Source organism: Mus caroli, unplaced genomic scaffold (genome assembly GCF_978045245.1).
Source record: "Mus caroli unplaced genomic scaffold, Mus_caroli_1 scaffold_3, whole genome shotgun sequence".
In the NCBI taxonomy this organism is placed as follows: Eukaryota; Metazoa; Chordata; class Mammalia; order Rodentia; family Muridae; genus Mus; species Mus caroli.
The window spans coordinates 65883458-65900863 of NW_028227258.1; the positions used below are offsets into that span (position 1 = coordinate 65883458).

General features: G+C 48.8%; 2 protein-coding genes across 8 annotated transcripts in view; one reads left to right on the forward strand and one right to left on the reverse strand.

Moving 5' to 3' along the window:
• Nucleotides 1-705, forward strand: part of Setdb1 (SET domain bifurcated histone lysine methyltransferase 1) — a 33870-nt gene extending 33165 nt beyond the window's left edge. For all 4 annotated transcript variants that reach the window (XM_021158714.3, XM_021158715.3, XM_029475335.2 and 1 more), the window contains exon 22: nucleotides 33-705. In XM_021158714.3, coding sequence (XP_021014373.2) covers nucleotides 33-150 — 118 coding nt within the window. In that variant the 3' untranslated portion in view covers nucleotides 151-705. The remainder of the gene's footprint in view (nucleotides 1-32) is intronic.
• Nucleotides 658-8983, reverse strand: Cers2 (ceramide synthase 2). Of its 4 annotated transcripts, none has more exons than XM_021158717.2 (11): nucleotides 8842-8983; nucleotides 3951-4124; nucleotides 3423-3540; nucleotides 3124-3242; nucleotides 2937-2994; nucleotides 2798-2848; nucleotides 2534-2626; nucleotides 2241-2369; nucleotides 1975-2081; nucleotides 1735-1888; nucleotides 658-1582 (listed from the first exon to the last, which is right to left on the reverse strand). In XM_021158717.2, the coding sequence occupies exons 2-11, from the start codon at nucleotides 4121-4123 to the stop codon at nucleotides 1442-1444; spliced, it is 1143 nt and encodes a 380-aa protein (XP_021014376.1). In that variant the 5' UTR covers nucleotide 4124; nucleotides 8842-8983; the 3' UTR covers nucleotides 658-1441. The 4 variants fall into 4 exon arrangements, with proteins under 4 accessions (XP_021014376.1, XP_029331198.1, XP_029331197.1 ...); XM_029475338.2 differs by lacking the exon at nucleotides 8842-8983 and adding an exon at nucleotides 6135-6210; XM_029475337.2 differs by lacking the exon at nucleotides 8842-8983 and adding an exon at nucleotides 6093-6114.
• Between the last annotated feature and the right edge of the window lie 8423 nt (nucleotides 8984-17406).

A 17406-nucleotide genomic window follows, 5' to 3' on the forward strand; every position in this document is an offset into this window, starting at 1 on the left:
ACCCTCTACACTCATTCTTTTTCGCACTTCAGGAGAATCCGGGCTGGAACAGAACTCACTTGGGACTACAACTACGAAGTGGGCAGTGTGGAAGGCAAGGAGCTGCTGTGCTGCTGTGGGGCCATTGAATGCAGAGGGAGACTTCTTTAGAGGAAAGCTCTTCCTCGCTTTGAGAACCCTTGAACTGTCCTTTCCCCAGGAACTGGGTCTTCCTGACTGTTGAACTCTGACCCCAAGTCTCTGATCTAGCTTCTTCCCAGCTCCTAGTAGATAGAGATGGGGATTCTAGATCAGGACTTTCCCAGCGTGGTGCTAGCAGGCACTAGGGTGGGTAGACATGACCACTCTAGCCTCAGCCTGAGGTCCTTCTCATCTTGTATGTATTCATGATTCACATGGGCTGTGTATCTGCCATCCCTGATTTGTATGGTTTCTTGAAAGTCTTCTAACAAGATGGTAAAGTAGAGATTGTGGTTTGTCTTGTCTCCTGCCTTGATCTTCCATGGAGAGGTCATTTCCCAGTGGGCAACTATCATTAGTTTATACCTCGATTTTATTTGCTCTGTGTAATTTTTAACTAAAAATGTTACATAACCACAAGGGAGGCCTAAGAAAAAAACTAACCCTTTCTCAAGTCTTAATAGTCTGACACAGTCATGTTTTATTTAACCTTTAATATACTTTAATTAAAAAAAATTAACAGTACATTTTGGTCTGAAATGGTCCCTCGCCGAAATGTCAGGTCCTACCTGTAGTTGTGGCTTTACAACTGAAACCCCAAATGTTCAATAAATAACAGAACTAGTTGCCCTTCTACTCCACACCAGCTGTCATAGCTGAAGGGAGGGGACAGGAAGGCCAGAGAGGGAGGCAGTGAGATCCTAGGAACCATGGTCCCTGGGGTAGGGTGAGGGGCATGTATGTATACCCTCCTTCACTTCATTGACTTGTATTTAAGGAAGAGAAAGTTAAAAGTAGCTCAGCTTTCTTTCTTGGCCTGAGCTAAGGAGCTTAGAAAGGTGGAACCTTGGTCCAGCTTTGGCAGAATGAGGCCCAGAAAAGGGTCAGTAAGGCACAACCCTGGCTTGAAGTCAGGGAGTCAAAGGCAAACAGCTAGCTCCAAATTCTTAGGGATGAGGAATGTGAGTTATGACTCCAACCCTCAGAGCTGAAGAAGGGTTAGCAAGAAGGGTAGCTTAGAAGGTAGAGAGGGAAATGAGACCATCCAGTCTCTCAACAGGATATGGATGTGGCCAAGCCTCCTTTCTACCTGGAGATAGGCTGTTTAGAGTCTGGTTCAAAGGCAACTGGGTGAAAAAAGAAGTGGAAGGTCAGTGTAGACTCCATATCCTTTCTCCCCAGAGCTCAAATGCCCCTAAAGGGAAGCTTGGCTAGTTTCTTGGCCTCATGTATTGATGTGGGAGGCAGCTAGGACAATGGTTCAGTCATTCTTAGGATGATTGTTATTGAGGATGGGGTGACCATTAGCTAGGAGCCTGCTCTTTGCTCCTGCCCCAGCTGCAGTCTCCTCCCCCTCTGAACTCTCCGTTTCTTCTCTGTCACTGCGTTCATCTTCTATCAGCTGTGAAAAGGACAAAAAAGGTTATATAGCCTTCAGTATCCAAGGGCTGCCTCTAAGTTTCCTGTTAACCCCCAAACCCTCATACTTTTTAAAGAGAGTTGCAGCATGTGTGAGAGAAGTGAGACCTACAAAGGGGGGTGGGCCTCCCTCACCTTTCCAGTTATGAACTTGTGGGCCATCCGCAGAATGAAGTAGGCCCAGAAGATATGGAGCATCTGTAGCACTGCCATCATAGAATTGAAGAAGTAATAGCCAAAGAAGGCAGGGTAGAGCTCCAGTGGGTATACCATCGTGCAGTGTAGGATCCTGAGGATTTAAGGGCAAGTTATAAACATGGCCATGAGTGAAAGCCTGAGGCAAATGAAAAGGCAGGAGCCTGAGCACCTACTCACCAGAAAGGCATGATAACCAGCCGAGTGATGATGAAAACGATGGCGAACACAATGAAGAGGTTGTTGCAGGTGTTCTTCCATCCCGCGTAGTTAAACATCTTGGCAGACTATAGAAACAGTCCCATCTATTATCACTGCCTCTTGACTCCCATAGACAGTAGTATTTTGCATGTGGCTAGCAGCACTGACAATACCCTCTCTCCAACCCCTGGAAGGTAAGGGACAAGGGGACCTGCACTGGGGCCTCTACTGTGAGGAAGACTAACCTCCAGCAGGTAGTCAGAAGCGTCATGCAGAGCCATGATGAGGGTCCCTGCCCGGACGTAATTGGCAAACCAGGAGAAGCAGAGGAGAATGATGGTGGCCACATGGTGAATGATCTGTTCCTTAAAATCCTGCAGAAAAGATAGAGGCTCCAAAGGACTCTTCCCTATTCCATTGTTCCTCCTTCCAGTCCCCTCAACTTTTGTTCCCCATATCCCAGCCGCTCTGCCCAGATCCCCAAGAAGTCAAAGGGGAGGCTCTTCACCCCAGGACCTCATCTGGTCTCTTTACCCACCTTTCGCTTGACATCAGAGGCAATGCTGAAGAGCAGGGACCAGTAGAAGGAAAGTTCAATCATGTAGTACCAATACTGAGAAGGGATGATGCTCTGGGAGAGAAATGAGGGGTGAGGGATCCCAGGCACCGCCAAACTCATTACTTCTAGCCCCTCAAGATAAGTCTTTCATGGTTGTCTTCTGCCATGTATTCATGAAACTCTTCCTTCATAAGGGGGTATTGTGTGCTGTAGAACACTATTACATAAGGGGTCTTTTCATACCTGTATGGGATATCCCTCCCAAACTTTCCTTAAGTCATAGAACCAGGGTTTCTGCAAAGAGAGAGATTAAAGGAAGAAGGACTCACATCCTATGGCTTATCCCATCTTAAAGGATGTGCTCCCACTTCCCAGTACTCACATCCACAGTGACAGCCATGCCAGCAACAAAGGCAATTAGGTAATATGTGAATCTCCAGCTGCAAGAGGAAGCCAGGTGGAAGGATCAACAGTTTCCACTGCCCCAGACACCCTCTCAAGGTTCTCTCACCTCCCAGCAAGAAAACACAACTGGGCCATCCAGTTTCACTTGCCCCAACTCCTCCCACCTGGCTTCTCGGAACTTCTTGAGAAGACTGGGTCTGTCCTGGTTGCGGCGGCGGCGGAACCAGCGTTCTACCTGGCGTCCAGAGAGCCCACTCTGCCGTGACAAAAGGTCTACCTCCACCTAGGCATAGTAAGACCAGTATATTCAGCCTTCAGATCAGCAGTGCCCCCATTCTACTTAACCTCTCCCCATAATAACCTGAATCATGCCCACCCTCTACCAAGTCCTCAGCTTCCAAAGCAAGCATTCAAACTGACCCACCCAAACTCAGCAACTGCCAGAGTCATCTGCCTCTCATACCTGCTTGGGCTGCTTGCCGCTGGTCTGGTAGAAATGTTCCAAGGTGGCATTGGGAGGTGCCCGCAGTCGGGTTTTCTCCTTAACATTCAGGAGGGCAGCCAGGGGTGTTGCCACATAACTGAGTAAGGGACATGAGAGAGAGGTGTCTGGCTCCCTTGGAGCACTCCTAACCCCTAAATGGGACAGAGAAAGTACTGCAAGACTTAATTCTGGGCCTCAGTTTCCCAAGTTCCCTGGCATCCACCTTTCTTCTGGCCTCCTGGGCTGCCCACAGCTGACAAAGCTGCCTATGTTCACTATTGACCAGGCAAGGAGGCGGGTGCAGGATGAAAACAAAAAACCATTGAAGGACAAGGCTGGGGATGCTGAGTCCTCAGCCTCAGGAAGACAATGGTGCGCTGGGGGAGGGGGAGCATGGGCAGGGACCTGAGTGGCCAGAACACCAATGTCCAGAACTAAGCATCAGGAGACCAACACGAAGCCCAATAGGTTGGCTGACAACCAGAGAAGGTTTGAGGGCATGCTCACAGCTCAAAGAAGTATCGAATGACGAGAAAGAGCAGGGCCAGGGGGAGCGTGATGTAGAGATCTGAGGCTTTGGCATAGACACGTCCATCTTTGTCTTCTAGATCAGCCCAGGTTAAGTTCACAGGCAGCCATAGTCGTTCCCACCAGAAGTAGTCATACAAGGTCTGGAGCATCCTGAGTGAGGAAGGGAAAGGTCAGAAGGCCACGTGCAAGCACTCTGCAGACGAGAGAGGGAGTGAAGGAACGCTCCTGCTGGTCAAAGGGAATAGGACAGTCGCACAAGCCTTGGACTCTGGCTACATAGCCTTGGAGTGAATCGGTTGGCTTAAGTTAGCTAAGCCAACCTGAATAACTAACCAAGTTAGTTATTGATGGTTAGTTTCCTCATCTGTAATAGGAAATCAGTGGCTTTCAAGTTCAGCATTTATTTACAGTTTGACGCAACCTCAGGTGATGCTGACACCACTTGGGCCTGATTCCCTGCAATTTAAAAAAAACAAAACAAACAAACAAACAAAAAAAGCACTCCTTTCTTATCAATCTTATTTTTTGGATCTCAACCTAGAGGACAAGCAAAACCCAGTCTGAGAAGCTGCAGTCAACAAGCAGAAAAGTTAATCAGACCCTGTCTCGAAAAATTTAAAAATTTAAAAATTAAAAAAAAAAAGAAAATTTAAACAGGGAGAGTGAGCAGAAGGCGCACGCCTTTAAGCCCAGCACTCGGGAGGCAGCGGCAACAGCAGGAAGATCCACACAGCAAGTCCCAGGACAGCTAGGGCTACAAAGCAAGACCCTTAGTTTGGAAAATAGACTATGTCAGGTGTGGTGATGAGTCTTGGTGCTGTAATTTCGACACTTGAGCTGCTGAGGCACTGGGATCATAAGTCTGAGACCAAGCTGAACTGCATACACTGTCTAGAGGAGGAGGAGGAGGGGGAGGAGAGGAAGACAACTCAGTTTTATATGAATGAGACAAGCACATCCCCAAAGCACAATGAGCATCAGACACCTGCACACACACCGTGCTCCACACATCTACATGGGCGGCAGAAAATGATCTGTAATCCTCTGTTCAGAAAGGGAGTGAGAAAGAATTTGAGCCAGCAAGGTCTACAAAGGAAAAGCAAGTCCCAGGCCAACCCGGGCTACTGAGAAACCCTGCCTTGAAAAAAACAAGAAAAGAAATGGAGGGAGAGAAAGAGGGAAAAAGGAAGTCAGGGTACAGGTACAGATAGATACAGTCAGGACTGGGGACAGGGAATCCAAAACAGCAAGGTTCAACCAGTAGCATGCCTGGAAATTCTGTGACTCCAGGCTCCCCAGCTCTCCCCCTGTGAATAAGGAGAGGTAACCGCATGCAAACTGACCTAGAGACTATGAGCTGTGACAGGAGAAAGGTGGCCTCCCAGGTAGAGAGGACTGGAGCAGCAGCCTGTGGGCCAGCATGAGCAGAAGCACCAGGCACTGACAATGGAGTTGCTGAAGGAGGACAGAGCCCTCAGTCCACAGCTGAGCTAGGCTGGTCCTGGGTCTGGTTGGCTCTTTCAACAGCCCCACCTCCACCCTCCACAGAAGCACTTGCGAAATCCCTCTCGGCATGTCACAGGCCAGTCAGTATTCCAGCTCAAGGACTTTTACCCTCTTGTCCCCACTCCTGGTCACTGCTCTTGTGGATGAACTCAGAGGTCAGATAGATGATAAAGGATTTTCAGCTGCACACCCGGCACACACATCCCAATTATACATTCCAGGCCCCACCATGAAGAGCACTACCTCTTCCCCTCCACCTCAACCTGAAAAATTAATTTGTTAAGAGTAGAAGCTTCGCCGAGCGGTGGTGGCCCACGCCTTTAATCCCAGAACTTGGGAGGCAGAGAGGCAGGTGAATTTCTGAGTTCGAGGTCAGCCTGGTCTACAAAGTGAGTTCCAGGACAGCCAAGGCTACCCAGAGAAACCCTGTCTTGAAGCCCCCCCCCGCCCCCAAACGTGGAAGCCTCTCCAAAGGACAGAATTAAGTGTGACTGCCCACACAAGCACACTTTCTTCCTAGAGGAAAGGAGAAAACTGAATAGAGAAGAAAAGGGAGGAAGGCAGAAGGCCAACTGAAGGAACAATTTGGACACCCCACCTCTCCCTTCCTACCTTTTGGGTTAACTGGATAGGAAATAGGGACCAATACCTGACCTTGTCGCCTGGCTACTGTGTTCCTCAGTGCCTAACTTTTCCTCCAGCGAGACCTAAAATCAAGCACACAGGCAACCCTAGCCTTGGGCCATCTCCAAGCCGTCCCATAACTAGGATGTTTTTCTTCATAGAGCCTTTCGAGAGTTAAAGATTCAGAGAGCTAGCTAAGGGCCCCGAGTGGGTGGAGCCTCTCTCCCGGGCTCCAGCAGCGTAGGAATGTCTAGTGCCTTGCTTATCCCTACCAAGAAGGTAAGGAGCTAGAGGGTGGGGGTTGGGTAGTCACAGAACAGCACACCTATCTCAACCCGGGGATTCTTTTTTTTTTTTTTTTTTTTTGGTTTTTCGAGACAGAGTTTCTCTGTGTAGTCCTGGCTGTCCTGGCACTCACTTTGTAGACCAGGCTGGCCTCGAACTCAGAAATCCGCCTGCCTCTGCCTCCCGAGTGCTGGGATTAAAGGCGTGCGCCACCACGCCCAGCAACCCGGGGATTCTTGAGCTGTGTCCCTGGGGAGTGAAGATTGCTGGGGGCCTGCACCCTGGGCTTCAAGCTTGCTGTGTCCTTCTTTGTTGTTCCACAGTAGAGAAGCAGCACCAGATGCAAGCAGAGTCAGGACTTTTGACTCAACAGGAGGAGAAGGGACTAGGGTTTCTAGTCAGCCTTACACACCTCCACAGAGCCAGTCGGCTCCCTGTTGCGCCCCTGGCGGCTACTTGGCACCAGCACATCAGACAGAGCATTCCATCAACATGAAATCAGAACTAGAGAGAAGGCGACATCCAGCCCCTAAGGGCTGATTATACCTTGATTACACCTGCAACTTAATTACACCTGCAACTCTTCCACTCACAAAAATTATACCGCCTGCACACGTGAAGAGATCCGGTGTAGTGTCCATCTGTCTTCCTCACACACACCTGTCTCAGAGACAGGCACCACTTTCTGAGTCACAGGCTGAAGAGGAGCCAGTACAGCACGGACTTCACAAGGATTATATTACTTGAAACCTAAGCAGAGTTCTTGCCTGGCTCCAACTCTGATTGATCCCCGCCCCCCAACGCAAGTGAAAAAGGGTGAGAGATGGGCGCCTGCAGAACCAGAAAGCTGGGAGGATAGAAGTGTGACCTGTAAGAAAACCTCAGGGCCAGTGAGACAGCAGATAGTGGGATAGAGACGGTTACACAGGGCTCTCAAGTCTGAGCAACCATTAAGAAGGCGACATAGAGCCGGGCGTGGTGGCGCACACCTTTGATCCCAGCACTCCAGAGGCAGAGGCAGGCGGATTTCTGAGTTCAAGGCCAGCAGGTCTACAAAGTAAGTTCCAGGACAGCCAGAACTATACAGAGAAACCCTGTCTCGAAAAACCAAAAAAAAAAAAAAAAAAAAAAACTTCTTTCTAGACGGTGAAGAGCAATAGAAGTCAAACGCTGTGTCAACTGCTTCAGGCTATAGTATGAGCCCAAAAATACAGGGCAGATTCTGGTAAAGCTAAGGGGTGAGGCTGTGACAACCGTGGCCTCAGGCTTCTCTGGGATGTTTCACAAACTTCCCTGCCCCAACCCCAAACACTATATAAGAATATGCCTTCCAAAGACAGGGAGAGGCCAGTAGGTTGAAGTAGCAGCGGCAAGTGGGGTAGTGTTGAAAGGAATTGTACAATGTCAGTCTCCCTGTGGCCAGCGACAGAGAGAAACCTAGTCAGAGGCTCCTGTGAGAATAGAGGGTATGGGGCACCAATGGATACCAGAACTAATTCGCACACACAGCACACCACACCACACCCCTTAGAAATTAGTCACTATATTTGACCTTAGGGGCCCCATCACGAGTGCAGTCAACAAACTTATATTCAAGATAGTCACCTTAGCTCTGGGATGGGAAGTGACCCCCCTACTCCAGCTCTCACACAAACAGAAGTAATTTCTGGAGGAGGCCTTCCCTAACTCAGTTCTGGGGAAGACCGGCTCACTCCAGACCTCACAGCGCTTAGAACACCCTGACAGCTGAGGCTGGAAACTCGGATAAATGAGATCTGGTTTGAATGCCAGGAGTGCAGCTTAGGCACAGGAACTCCCAAGCTCAGGCTAAAAAGGAATGCCACCCACCTGCAGGTAGCCAACTAGCTTGAGGGCCTCTGGGCCTGTAATTAGCAAGTTACAACCCAGAGCTGGCCAAACACGCCCCATAACGGTATAGGAATGTGAGCCCTTTGGGGCTAGGACAGACACTCAAGAGTGTACTCCTTCCTGTTTCCCGTTAGGCACATGGACACTCTGACCTCCCTCTTGGGATGGGCACAAGGGGGTCAGAAACGGAGGCAGCGGCGGCGGCGGTAGCAGTAGCAGCAACAGCAGCAGGGGCCGCCACCGTTCCTCCTCGGCCTCCACACTCAGGCCCCAGGACGCACGCGGGCCCGCAGGGGCTTCTAGCACCGAAGGTCCGCTACTGCTCCACTCCTAACAAAGGGGCGTCTGTACCATGGATCCTGAGAGAGCGCCCGGCCCCAGTCCCCCTACCTGTTGCCCGGCAGGCCTTCTCCGGGCCGAGGCCCCAGCGGGGCCCGGATCGCCCGCTCCAGCAGCGCTCGGCCCGCCCTCCGGCAGGCCGGCCGCCATGAGCCGGTGGAGGCCCCGCTCCCTCCGAGCTGCGCCCTGAGCCCCCGCGCCCGTCACTGCCCCGCCACCCCCGCGGCCCCGCGCACAGACTCACTCGGCGTCCGGTGCAGAGCTGCTCCGGCCCGGGCGCCGCTACTCCGTTTCCCACTTCTAGCGCCCGGCCGGTGCGCACTGACTGGGCCGGGTCCTCTCCTCCCCCTTCCGCTGCCCGCGGCTCCCTCCCTCCTTCCTCCTTTGCCCGCCGAGCCCCGGCGAGCCCAGGCCGAGCCCAGTAGCGGAGCTGAGCTGGGCGTGGGCCGCGGCCGGGCGGGGCCCGGTGCCCGGAACCCGGCGCTGCGCCTATGGAGCGTAGGAGCCCCGACGGGGCGGGTGGCACGTGCCCCGCAGGGCGCCCGGGTCTCTGAGTGGCGCGGTTGCGGCCCACCGGGACTTTGGTCAGGGACCCCCTGGTGCCTGAGCCCAGAGCAGATCAGAGCAACCCCGCGGCCCTGGTGTGGTCGGCGACCAGAATGCAACAATCCCCGCGTCCGGCTACACTGGGCATTAGAGGAAGGGTGCACGCGGAGAAAACCCTGCACAGATCCCGATGTTCCCTACGGTGAGATCCACAATACCCCCTCTCCCAGCCCTGCTGTTTGGAGTCCCAACAGAGCTACTCAAACCTTTTGTAAAATGTACTCCAGGCTACACTATGGTTAGCCGTGATCAGTTTCGTATTAGAACCTGTTTTCCCTTAAATAGTCCCATAAAATCTATGCCTGAAGAAGAGAGCGGCAGGTTGGAGACATGGCTCAGCGGTTAAGAACACCGACTGCTGTTCCAGAGATACTGAGTTAAATTCCTAGCAACCACATGGTCACTCACAACTATCTGGGATCCCATGCACTCTTCTGGTGCATCTGAAGACAGCCACATTGTACTCATATAAATTAATAAATAAGGGGGGGGGAGAAAGCGCCCAGCAGCCTTAACTCCCATCTCCCATACTCCCATTGTGGACAGAACTTGACTAAGTTGTACTTGAGTGACCCTTAACCGGGAGAGTGCAGCTTAGCTTCTTCCATGTAAAAAAATGCTTTAAAAACTGTCCCCGGGGAAGTGGTGGCACACTCCTTTAATCCCAGCCCTTGGGAGGCAGAGGCAGGCAGATTTCTGAGTTCAAGGCCAGCCTGGTCTACAGAGTGAGTTCCAGGACAGTCGGGGCTACACAGAGAAACCCTGTCTCGAAAAACCAAAAAAAATACAAAACAAAACAAAACAAAAACCCTGCCTGGTCCGATTTTAGGCTCATGCCCAAGCACAGTCCCAGCATTTGGGAGACTTATCTTTTTTTTTAACCTTCATAAAAGAGTTTTGTTTTTTCTTTTTAAATTTATTTTGTGTGTGTGAGTGTTTTGCCTGAATGTATGCATGTGTTCCACCAATGTCTGGTGCCCAAGGAGGTCAGTGGAGGATATCAGATTCCCTGGAACTGGAGTTATATAAGGTTGTAAGCAGCTATGTGGGTGCTGAGAATCAAACAGGTCCTCTGTAAGTAAGAACAAGACAGCTGAGCTGTCTCTCCCGCCCTTGTTATGAACCCAGGTCCTCTGAAGGAGCAGCCTGTGCTCTTTTTTTTTTTTTTTTTTTTTTTTTTTGGTTTTTCGAGACAGGGTTTTTCTGTATAGGCTTGGCTGTCCTGGAACTCACTTTGTAGACCAGGCTGGCCTCGAACTCAGAAATCCGCCTGCCTCTGCCTCCCAAGTGCTGGGATTAAAGGCGTGCGCCACCACGCCCGGCGCAGCCTGTGCTCTTAACCGTGGAGCCATCTCTCCAGCCCCGTGATAAGACGTTTTTTCTGCCATCATTAAGCCTGTGCCAGAGGCTTGCCTCACAATGCATGCCTGCCTTCAAGCACCAGGGCTTTATCTGTGATCTTAGGAAGAGATGTGACCTCACTACTATAGTGTGAGAGTTTGGCTCTCGATCTTGTCTGTTTGGGGAGTTGGAGAGGCAGTGGATGATTTCCAGCCTGTCTGCCCACTTGGTCCTTGCAGTGAGACTCCAGCACAGATGATATACCACAAAAGCCTGGCTGTCCCCTGCACTCTGCTCTATCCCTCTTCAGTAGCCTTCCTAAAATCTGCGACGCATACACACACACACACACACACACACACACACACACACTCACTCCCTTTTCCAACCGAGTCTGCTATTTGGGCACTAGCTAACCCTTTTTTTTTTTTTTTAAAGATTTATTTATTTATTATATGTAAGTACACTGTAGCTGTCTTCAGACACTCCAGAAGAGGGCGCCAGATCTCGTTACGGATGGTTGTGAGCCACCATGTGGTTGCTGGGATTTGAACTCCGGACCTTCGGAAGAGCAGTCGGGTGCTCTTACCCACTGAGCCATCTCACCAGCCCTAGCTAACCCTTTTTAACCCCTCTCCACAGTTCTTGATGAATTGTCCCTTTTTATTTTCTTTATTATTTTTTTTTAAATACTTGGCTTTCCCATGGTTTCCACCAGATACTTCATTTGTTTGTTTGTTTTTTAGAGACAGAGTTTCTCTCTGTGGCCCTGGCTGTCCTGGCATGTATTTTTAATCTTTTTGAGAAAGTATGTTGCCCAGCCCGGTTCCAAACTCAAAATCCTCCTAAGGCTTGGATTTTCAGGTGTGAACTACCACACTCAGCTGTACCACACTTTTTAAACATGTCCTCTGGGTGAGTGAAAGGGAGAGAGGAAGAAAAGAGCAAACAGAAAGCAGTGGGGAGTTTTGTGGGCAGAGGCTGGATAGCTGGATAGTGAGGGCCTGAGAAATGGAGATAAGAAAGTATACAAAAGAGTGTAAATGGAAAGAGGAGAACCCTGGCCTCCGCCAGCACTGGGGTGCTGTTCCCCACACACTCTCCCTGGCTGGACCAGGAGATTAGAATCACCACGCCTGCCTTTCTAACCCATCCTCCACCCTCAGTTGGCATTGCCATGCCCACAATGCCCCAAGTGTGCCCTGCTTGTGGTGACTCACTTCCTGTGAATAAACTGCTGAGGTGTCCCAAGGCATCGAACAGGCCATGGGGCTAGGTTTAGCTATTTGAACCAGCTCCACAGAAGGCCAACACATGCAACCTAATGGCAAAAAGGAGATTGTAAAACACAGACTCCTGCCTGTCCATCACAGTGACGCACTGTTAATCCCAGCAGAGGCAAGTAGATTTCTAGGAGTTTGAGGCCAGTCTGTTCTCCACAGCCAGGGCTACAGAGTAAAGCCTGTCTCCAAAAATTAAAAAAAAAAAAAGATAATAATAATTATATATGTATATATGTATGCATATGAATATATTATGTATGTTTACAGACACACACAAACCAAACTCATAAATAAATAAATAAATAAATAAATAAATAACAAGTAAATATGTGGTGGGAAAGGCCCTAAAAGTGAAGAAAAGAAAAGAAAGAAAAGCAACATTGATTGGGCCAGAGGGTTTGAAGAAGTGCTAAGGAGTCAGCAGTTCAGTCACTGGACTTCGCTGCTGCTATGCCTCTCAAGGACACCCTAGGTCACCCATACCTCATCAAGAGATGAAAAGGTTAAAAGCAGCAGGATAGTGATGGCGCACACCTTTAGTCCCAGCACCTGAGAGGCAGAGGCAATCAGATTTCTGAGTTCAAATCTAGCCTTGTCTACAGAGCAAGTTCCAGGACAACCAAAGCTACACAGAGAGGAAATCCTGTCTCGAAAAAAAAAAAAAGGAAAAGAGACATTGAAACACATGGATTCTATTTCGAACTTCGTGGGTGTGGGAAGTCCCTACCCTCCTCAGATCCCTAAGGAAGGTTCAGGGGAAATTGCTGAGATGTCCACCAAGTTTATAATCCTAAAATGTAGAGCAGCAGGTTTATAGGTGCTTGGTAAATCTGAAGACAGCCTGTCTCTTCCTAGTGTTAAATAAGACTGAAAGGGGTGCAAGTCCACTCAGGTTTCAGCAGAGCCATTGTAGATGTGCCACACACTCTCCTCAGGATTCAAGCAGGGTCTGCTTCTGCCAGGTGCCTATCTGTGTGACTTTAGAGTTCAGACTTCTCCGAATTTAGAGGACTTGCGGGTTCTTGCTAGTAGTCCCTTGGGAAGCTTTGGCCAGGACTAACAGATGCCCTCCCCTTACGCCCTCCCTCCCTCCCTTTCACAGTGTGCTGCTTGGTCAGAAGGAGAGGCCCCATGTGCACTGTGTTACATTGCCATTCCCAGCATCTCCAAAGCAACAGTCTCCAGCTTCCAGTTGTGTGTGGTTATCGCCTTGAGACTTCTTCTTTTTTAATTAAAGATTTATTTATTTTTATATGTGTGTGTACATTGTTGCTGTCATCAGACACACCAGAAGAGGGCATCGGATCCCATTACAGATGGTTGTGCGCCACCATGTGGTTGCTGGGAATTGAACTCAGGACTTCTGGGAGAGCAGTCAGTGCTCTTAACTGCTGAACCATCTCTCCAGTCCCTCCTGAGACTTATTATCTTAGCTACCCACCAAGTCCATTCTGGAACCTGTCCAAGTCCATTCTCAGGATGCTGTACTTCTGACCACTGGGTTATGAGAACCCCTTGACACGTTCAGGTGGAGTCAGGTACTTCAAGTGTCCTGTCCCTATGTGATTCGTTAGTAAATACTCTTAGTGGTTACTCATGCCCTCTTGTGGCACAATTGGGGAATGGCAGGGAAAAATTGAAGCTGGCCAAGATTGGACTTCACAATCTAGAAGCAACAGTTACTAGTACGAAATAAGATAGTAACAATATTTTGTTGTCTTATGCTAACATTTTGACATGCATACTTAGTACTCCGTGGCAAGCACTTTTCTAGTTGTTTTATCTGTATTTGGAGGTGGGATGCTAAGGATTAAATCTGGGCCTCGTCCTTGTAAGGCAATGTCTCTCTGCCCCTGAACTATATACATCTCCACCCCTCTATATATTTATCTAATTCTTACCACAATCTATAACATAAACGCTTGTGGTGGTTTGAAAGAAAACGTCCCCGGTTGGCTCATAGGGTGTGGCACTATTAGGAAGTGCATCCTTGTTGGAGGAAGTATATCATTAGGAGATGGGCTTGGAGATCTCAGAAGCTCAAACCAGGCTTAGTGGCTCATCTATCTTTTCCTGCTGCCTGCAGATCAAGACAAAATTCTCAGATCTTTCTTCAGCACCATGTCTGTCTGCATGCTGCCATGATTATAATAGACTACACCTCTGAAACTAAAAGCAAGCCCCAATTGTGTGTTTTTCTTTATGCGTTGCCATAATTGTGATGTCTCTTCACAAGCAATAGAGACCTTACCTAAGACAACAGACTTTTTTTTAGAGATTTATTATTATTATTATATGTAAGTACACTGCAGCTGTCTTCAGACACTCCAGAAGAGGGAGTCAGATCTCCTTACGGATGGTTTTGAGCCACCATGTGGTTGCTGGGATTTGAACTCAGGACCTTTGGAAGAGCAGTCAGGTGCTCTTACCCACTGAGCCATTTCTCCAGCCCCAGACTTTTTTTTTTTTTTTTTTAGTTTCACTTTAACTTTATAAGTGTTTCACTTGTATGAATGTGTGGGAACCACGTGTACTTGCTTGGTGCCTGGAGAGTCCAGAAGGCATGGGGTCTCCTGGTACTGGAGTTTTAGATGATTGTAAATCACCATGCGGGATTTACCCAGGGTAAATGGGGACTGAACCCAGGTCTTCTGAAAGAGCAGCCAGTGCTCTTAACTAACTCTCCAGTGCCCCTGCCTCCTGCCTCTGTTCTGTGATAGGGAAACTAAGCACAGGAAGGGTCTGCTCCTGTCCAGATCGTGCAGAAAATAAGAATCCTGACTCTGGGAAGTCTAGCCCCACAGGCCTTCAGCCTCGGCCACAGTGTAGAGATTAAGCCCTATCTGACGGTTGTGAGATAGAACTCAAGATATTGCCATTAGAAAAGAATTTCAGGTAAACAATAAATAACGTTATCAGAAGTAATCACATTAAATATTTGGATCATACTTATACCAACAAATTATTCATTGTTTATCTGAAGTAACTTAATTGAGAGTTGTATATTTTCATTTACTTAATCTATCACCCCTAATTTACAAGGTGATTCTATGCTGCCACTGGCCATACACACATTGCTTCATTTATTACATCAAATGCCCCAGCCTCTTGTCTCCTCAGCCCTGAAGTTTCTACCACCTTTTTCTTTCTTTTTTCTTTTTTAAGACTTGTTTATTTATTTCATGTATGTGAGTACACTGTCACTGTCTTCGGACACACCAGAAGAGGGCATTAGATTCCATTACAGATGGTTGTGAGCCACCATGTAGTTGCTGGAAATTGAACTCAGGACCTCTGGAAGAGCAGTCAGTGCTCTTAACCATTGAACCATCTGTCCAGTCCCTGTACCACGCTGTTCATGTAGAGGTGATGAAATGTCTAGCTAAGACTACAGAATGTAACAAGTGGCAGAGCCTGGGTTAAAGGCTCATACCCATAAATCTCGTACCCATAAAAACAAAAACAAAACAAAACAAAAAATTAGATATTGCTGGGTGTGCCACCCTCACCTTCAGTTCCAGTGCTTGGGAGGCAGAGACAAGTGGATCTCTGAGTTCAAGGCCAGCCTGGTCTACAGAATGTGTTCCAAGACAGCCAAAGCTACACAGAGAAACCTGTCTCAAACAAAAACAACAGCCACTTGAAGCTAAGGCTAGACAATTGTGAGCTCAAGGCCAGCCTGGGCTTCATCATGAGTTCCCGGCTAGTCGAGCTCAGTAAGAATGGGCATTGCCAGCAACCCTGATTGCCTGAGTGTCATGTGTCTTCCTTAGAACAGCTCAAACTGAAAGCACCACTCCCATAGGCTCCCTTCCTTGTGCGCATTCACAGTAAAGAATTCTTTAAAAATTAGGTATTGCAGCCGGGCGTGGTGACGTACACCTTTAATCCCAGCACTTGGGAGGCAGAGGCAGGAGGATTTCTGAGTTAAGGCCAGCCCGGTCTACAAAGTGAGTTCCAGGACAGCCAGGGCTACACAGAGAAACCCTGTCTCGAAAAACAAAAAAACAAAACAAAACAAAAAATTAGATATTGCTGGGTGTGCCACCCTCACCTTCAGTTCCAGTGCTTGGGAGGCAGAGACAAGTGGATCTCTGAGTTCAAGGCCAGCCTGGTCTACAGAATGTGTTCCAAGACAGCCAAAGCTACACAGAGAAACCTGTCTCAAACAAAAACAACAGCTACTACTACTACTATTAGTAACAGCAACAATAATAATGTGAAAAAATAATTAAGTTAATAAAATAAAATAAAAATTAGAGACTGAGCCAGGCAGTGATGGTGCACACCTTTAATCCCAACACTTGGGAGGCAGAGGCAGGTGGATTTCTGAGTTCGAGGCCAGCCTGGTCTACAATGTGAGTTCCAGGACAGCTAGGGCTACACAGAGAAACCCTGTCTCGAAAAACCAAAAAAACAACAACAACAAAAATTAGAGACTGATCACGAGTCCTCTGGTTTTTTCTTGGTTTTTTTTTTTTTTTTTTTTTTTTTTTTGGTTTTCGAAAAACCAAAAAAACAACAACAACAAAAATTAGAGACTGATCACGAGTCCTCTGGTTTTTTCTTGGTTTTTTTTTTTTTTTTTTTTTTTTTTTTTGGTTTTTCGAGACAGGGTTTCTCTGTGTAGCCCTGGCTGTCCTGGAACTCACTTTGTAGACCAGGCTGGCTTCGAACTCAGAAATCCGCCTGCCTCTGCCTCCCGAGTGCTGGGATTAAAGACATGCGCCACCACGCCCGGCATATCCTCTGGTTTTAAAACTGGAATATGTTTTCCACTTTAGCGAGGAAGAAATTCAGAATATGGTTGCCACAATGGAGGTCTTTATTCCCAGCGTCCCCAAACTTGTTTCCTTTGCGGGACAGCAGTGGGTAATGCTGTAACGCTCTCCTTCCAGGATTCTGGGAGATCAAGGAGATCTGGATTTAGAGAGTGACAGAGGTTCGGAGACAGGAAAAAGATTGCTCCCAAACCCTATGGAGCCAGCCCCCATGCTTTCTCAGCTGCCTGGGGTCCCAGTGACTGAGAGGGACTGTGCACCTGCTGCTCTGTGCTGACAGCCCCAGGCTCCGCTGTTGGGATTGTATCACTTGCAACCCAAGCCGCCAGGGGACATTGACTGCTAAAAGGCGACAGGAGTCTGAGAAATCCAGATCCCCGGAGCCTCTTCCATTTGCTGGCTGCTTTGGGAGTACAGTGCCCCCAGGGTGTCACGCAGCACCGGTCTGCAGGGAAACACCCTCTCTGCATTTTTCTCTTTTGACTCTAGGTCTGCTCCCACCCCTGATTACCTGTGCCCTTCCTCCTCACAGATATAAACAGTCCTCTTGCCTCCCCACCCATGCTGGCTGACTTTCCTAAGGCAAAAAAAAAAAAAAAAAAAAAAAAAATCACTGGAGCTTATGGGCCAGGACCCCCCGTGGGGTGCAGGCTGGGGTGCCCTGATGGTATGTGTCCCAACAGGTTCTTCTCTATCAACCTTGAAATCAGCCTGGAGCCTGTCTGACCTGCATTCCCCTTACCCCCCCCCCTCCCTTTTTACCCCCAGGGAGCTGGAGCCAGTGGTAGAGCCAGGTCA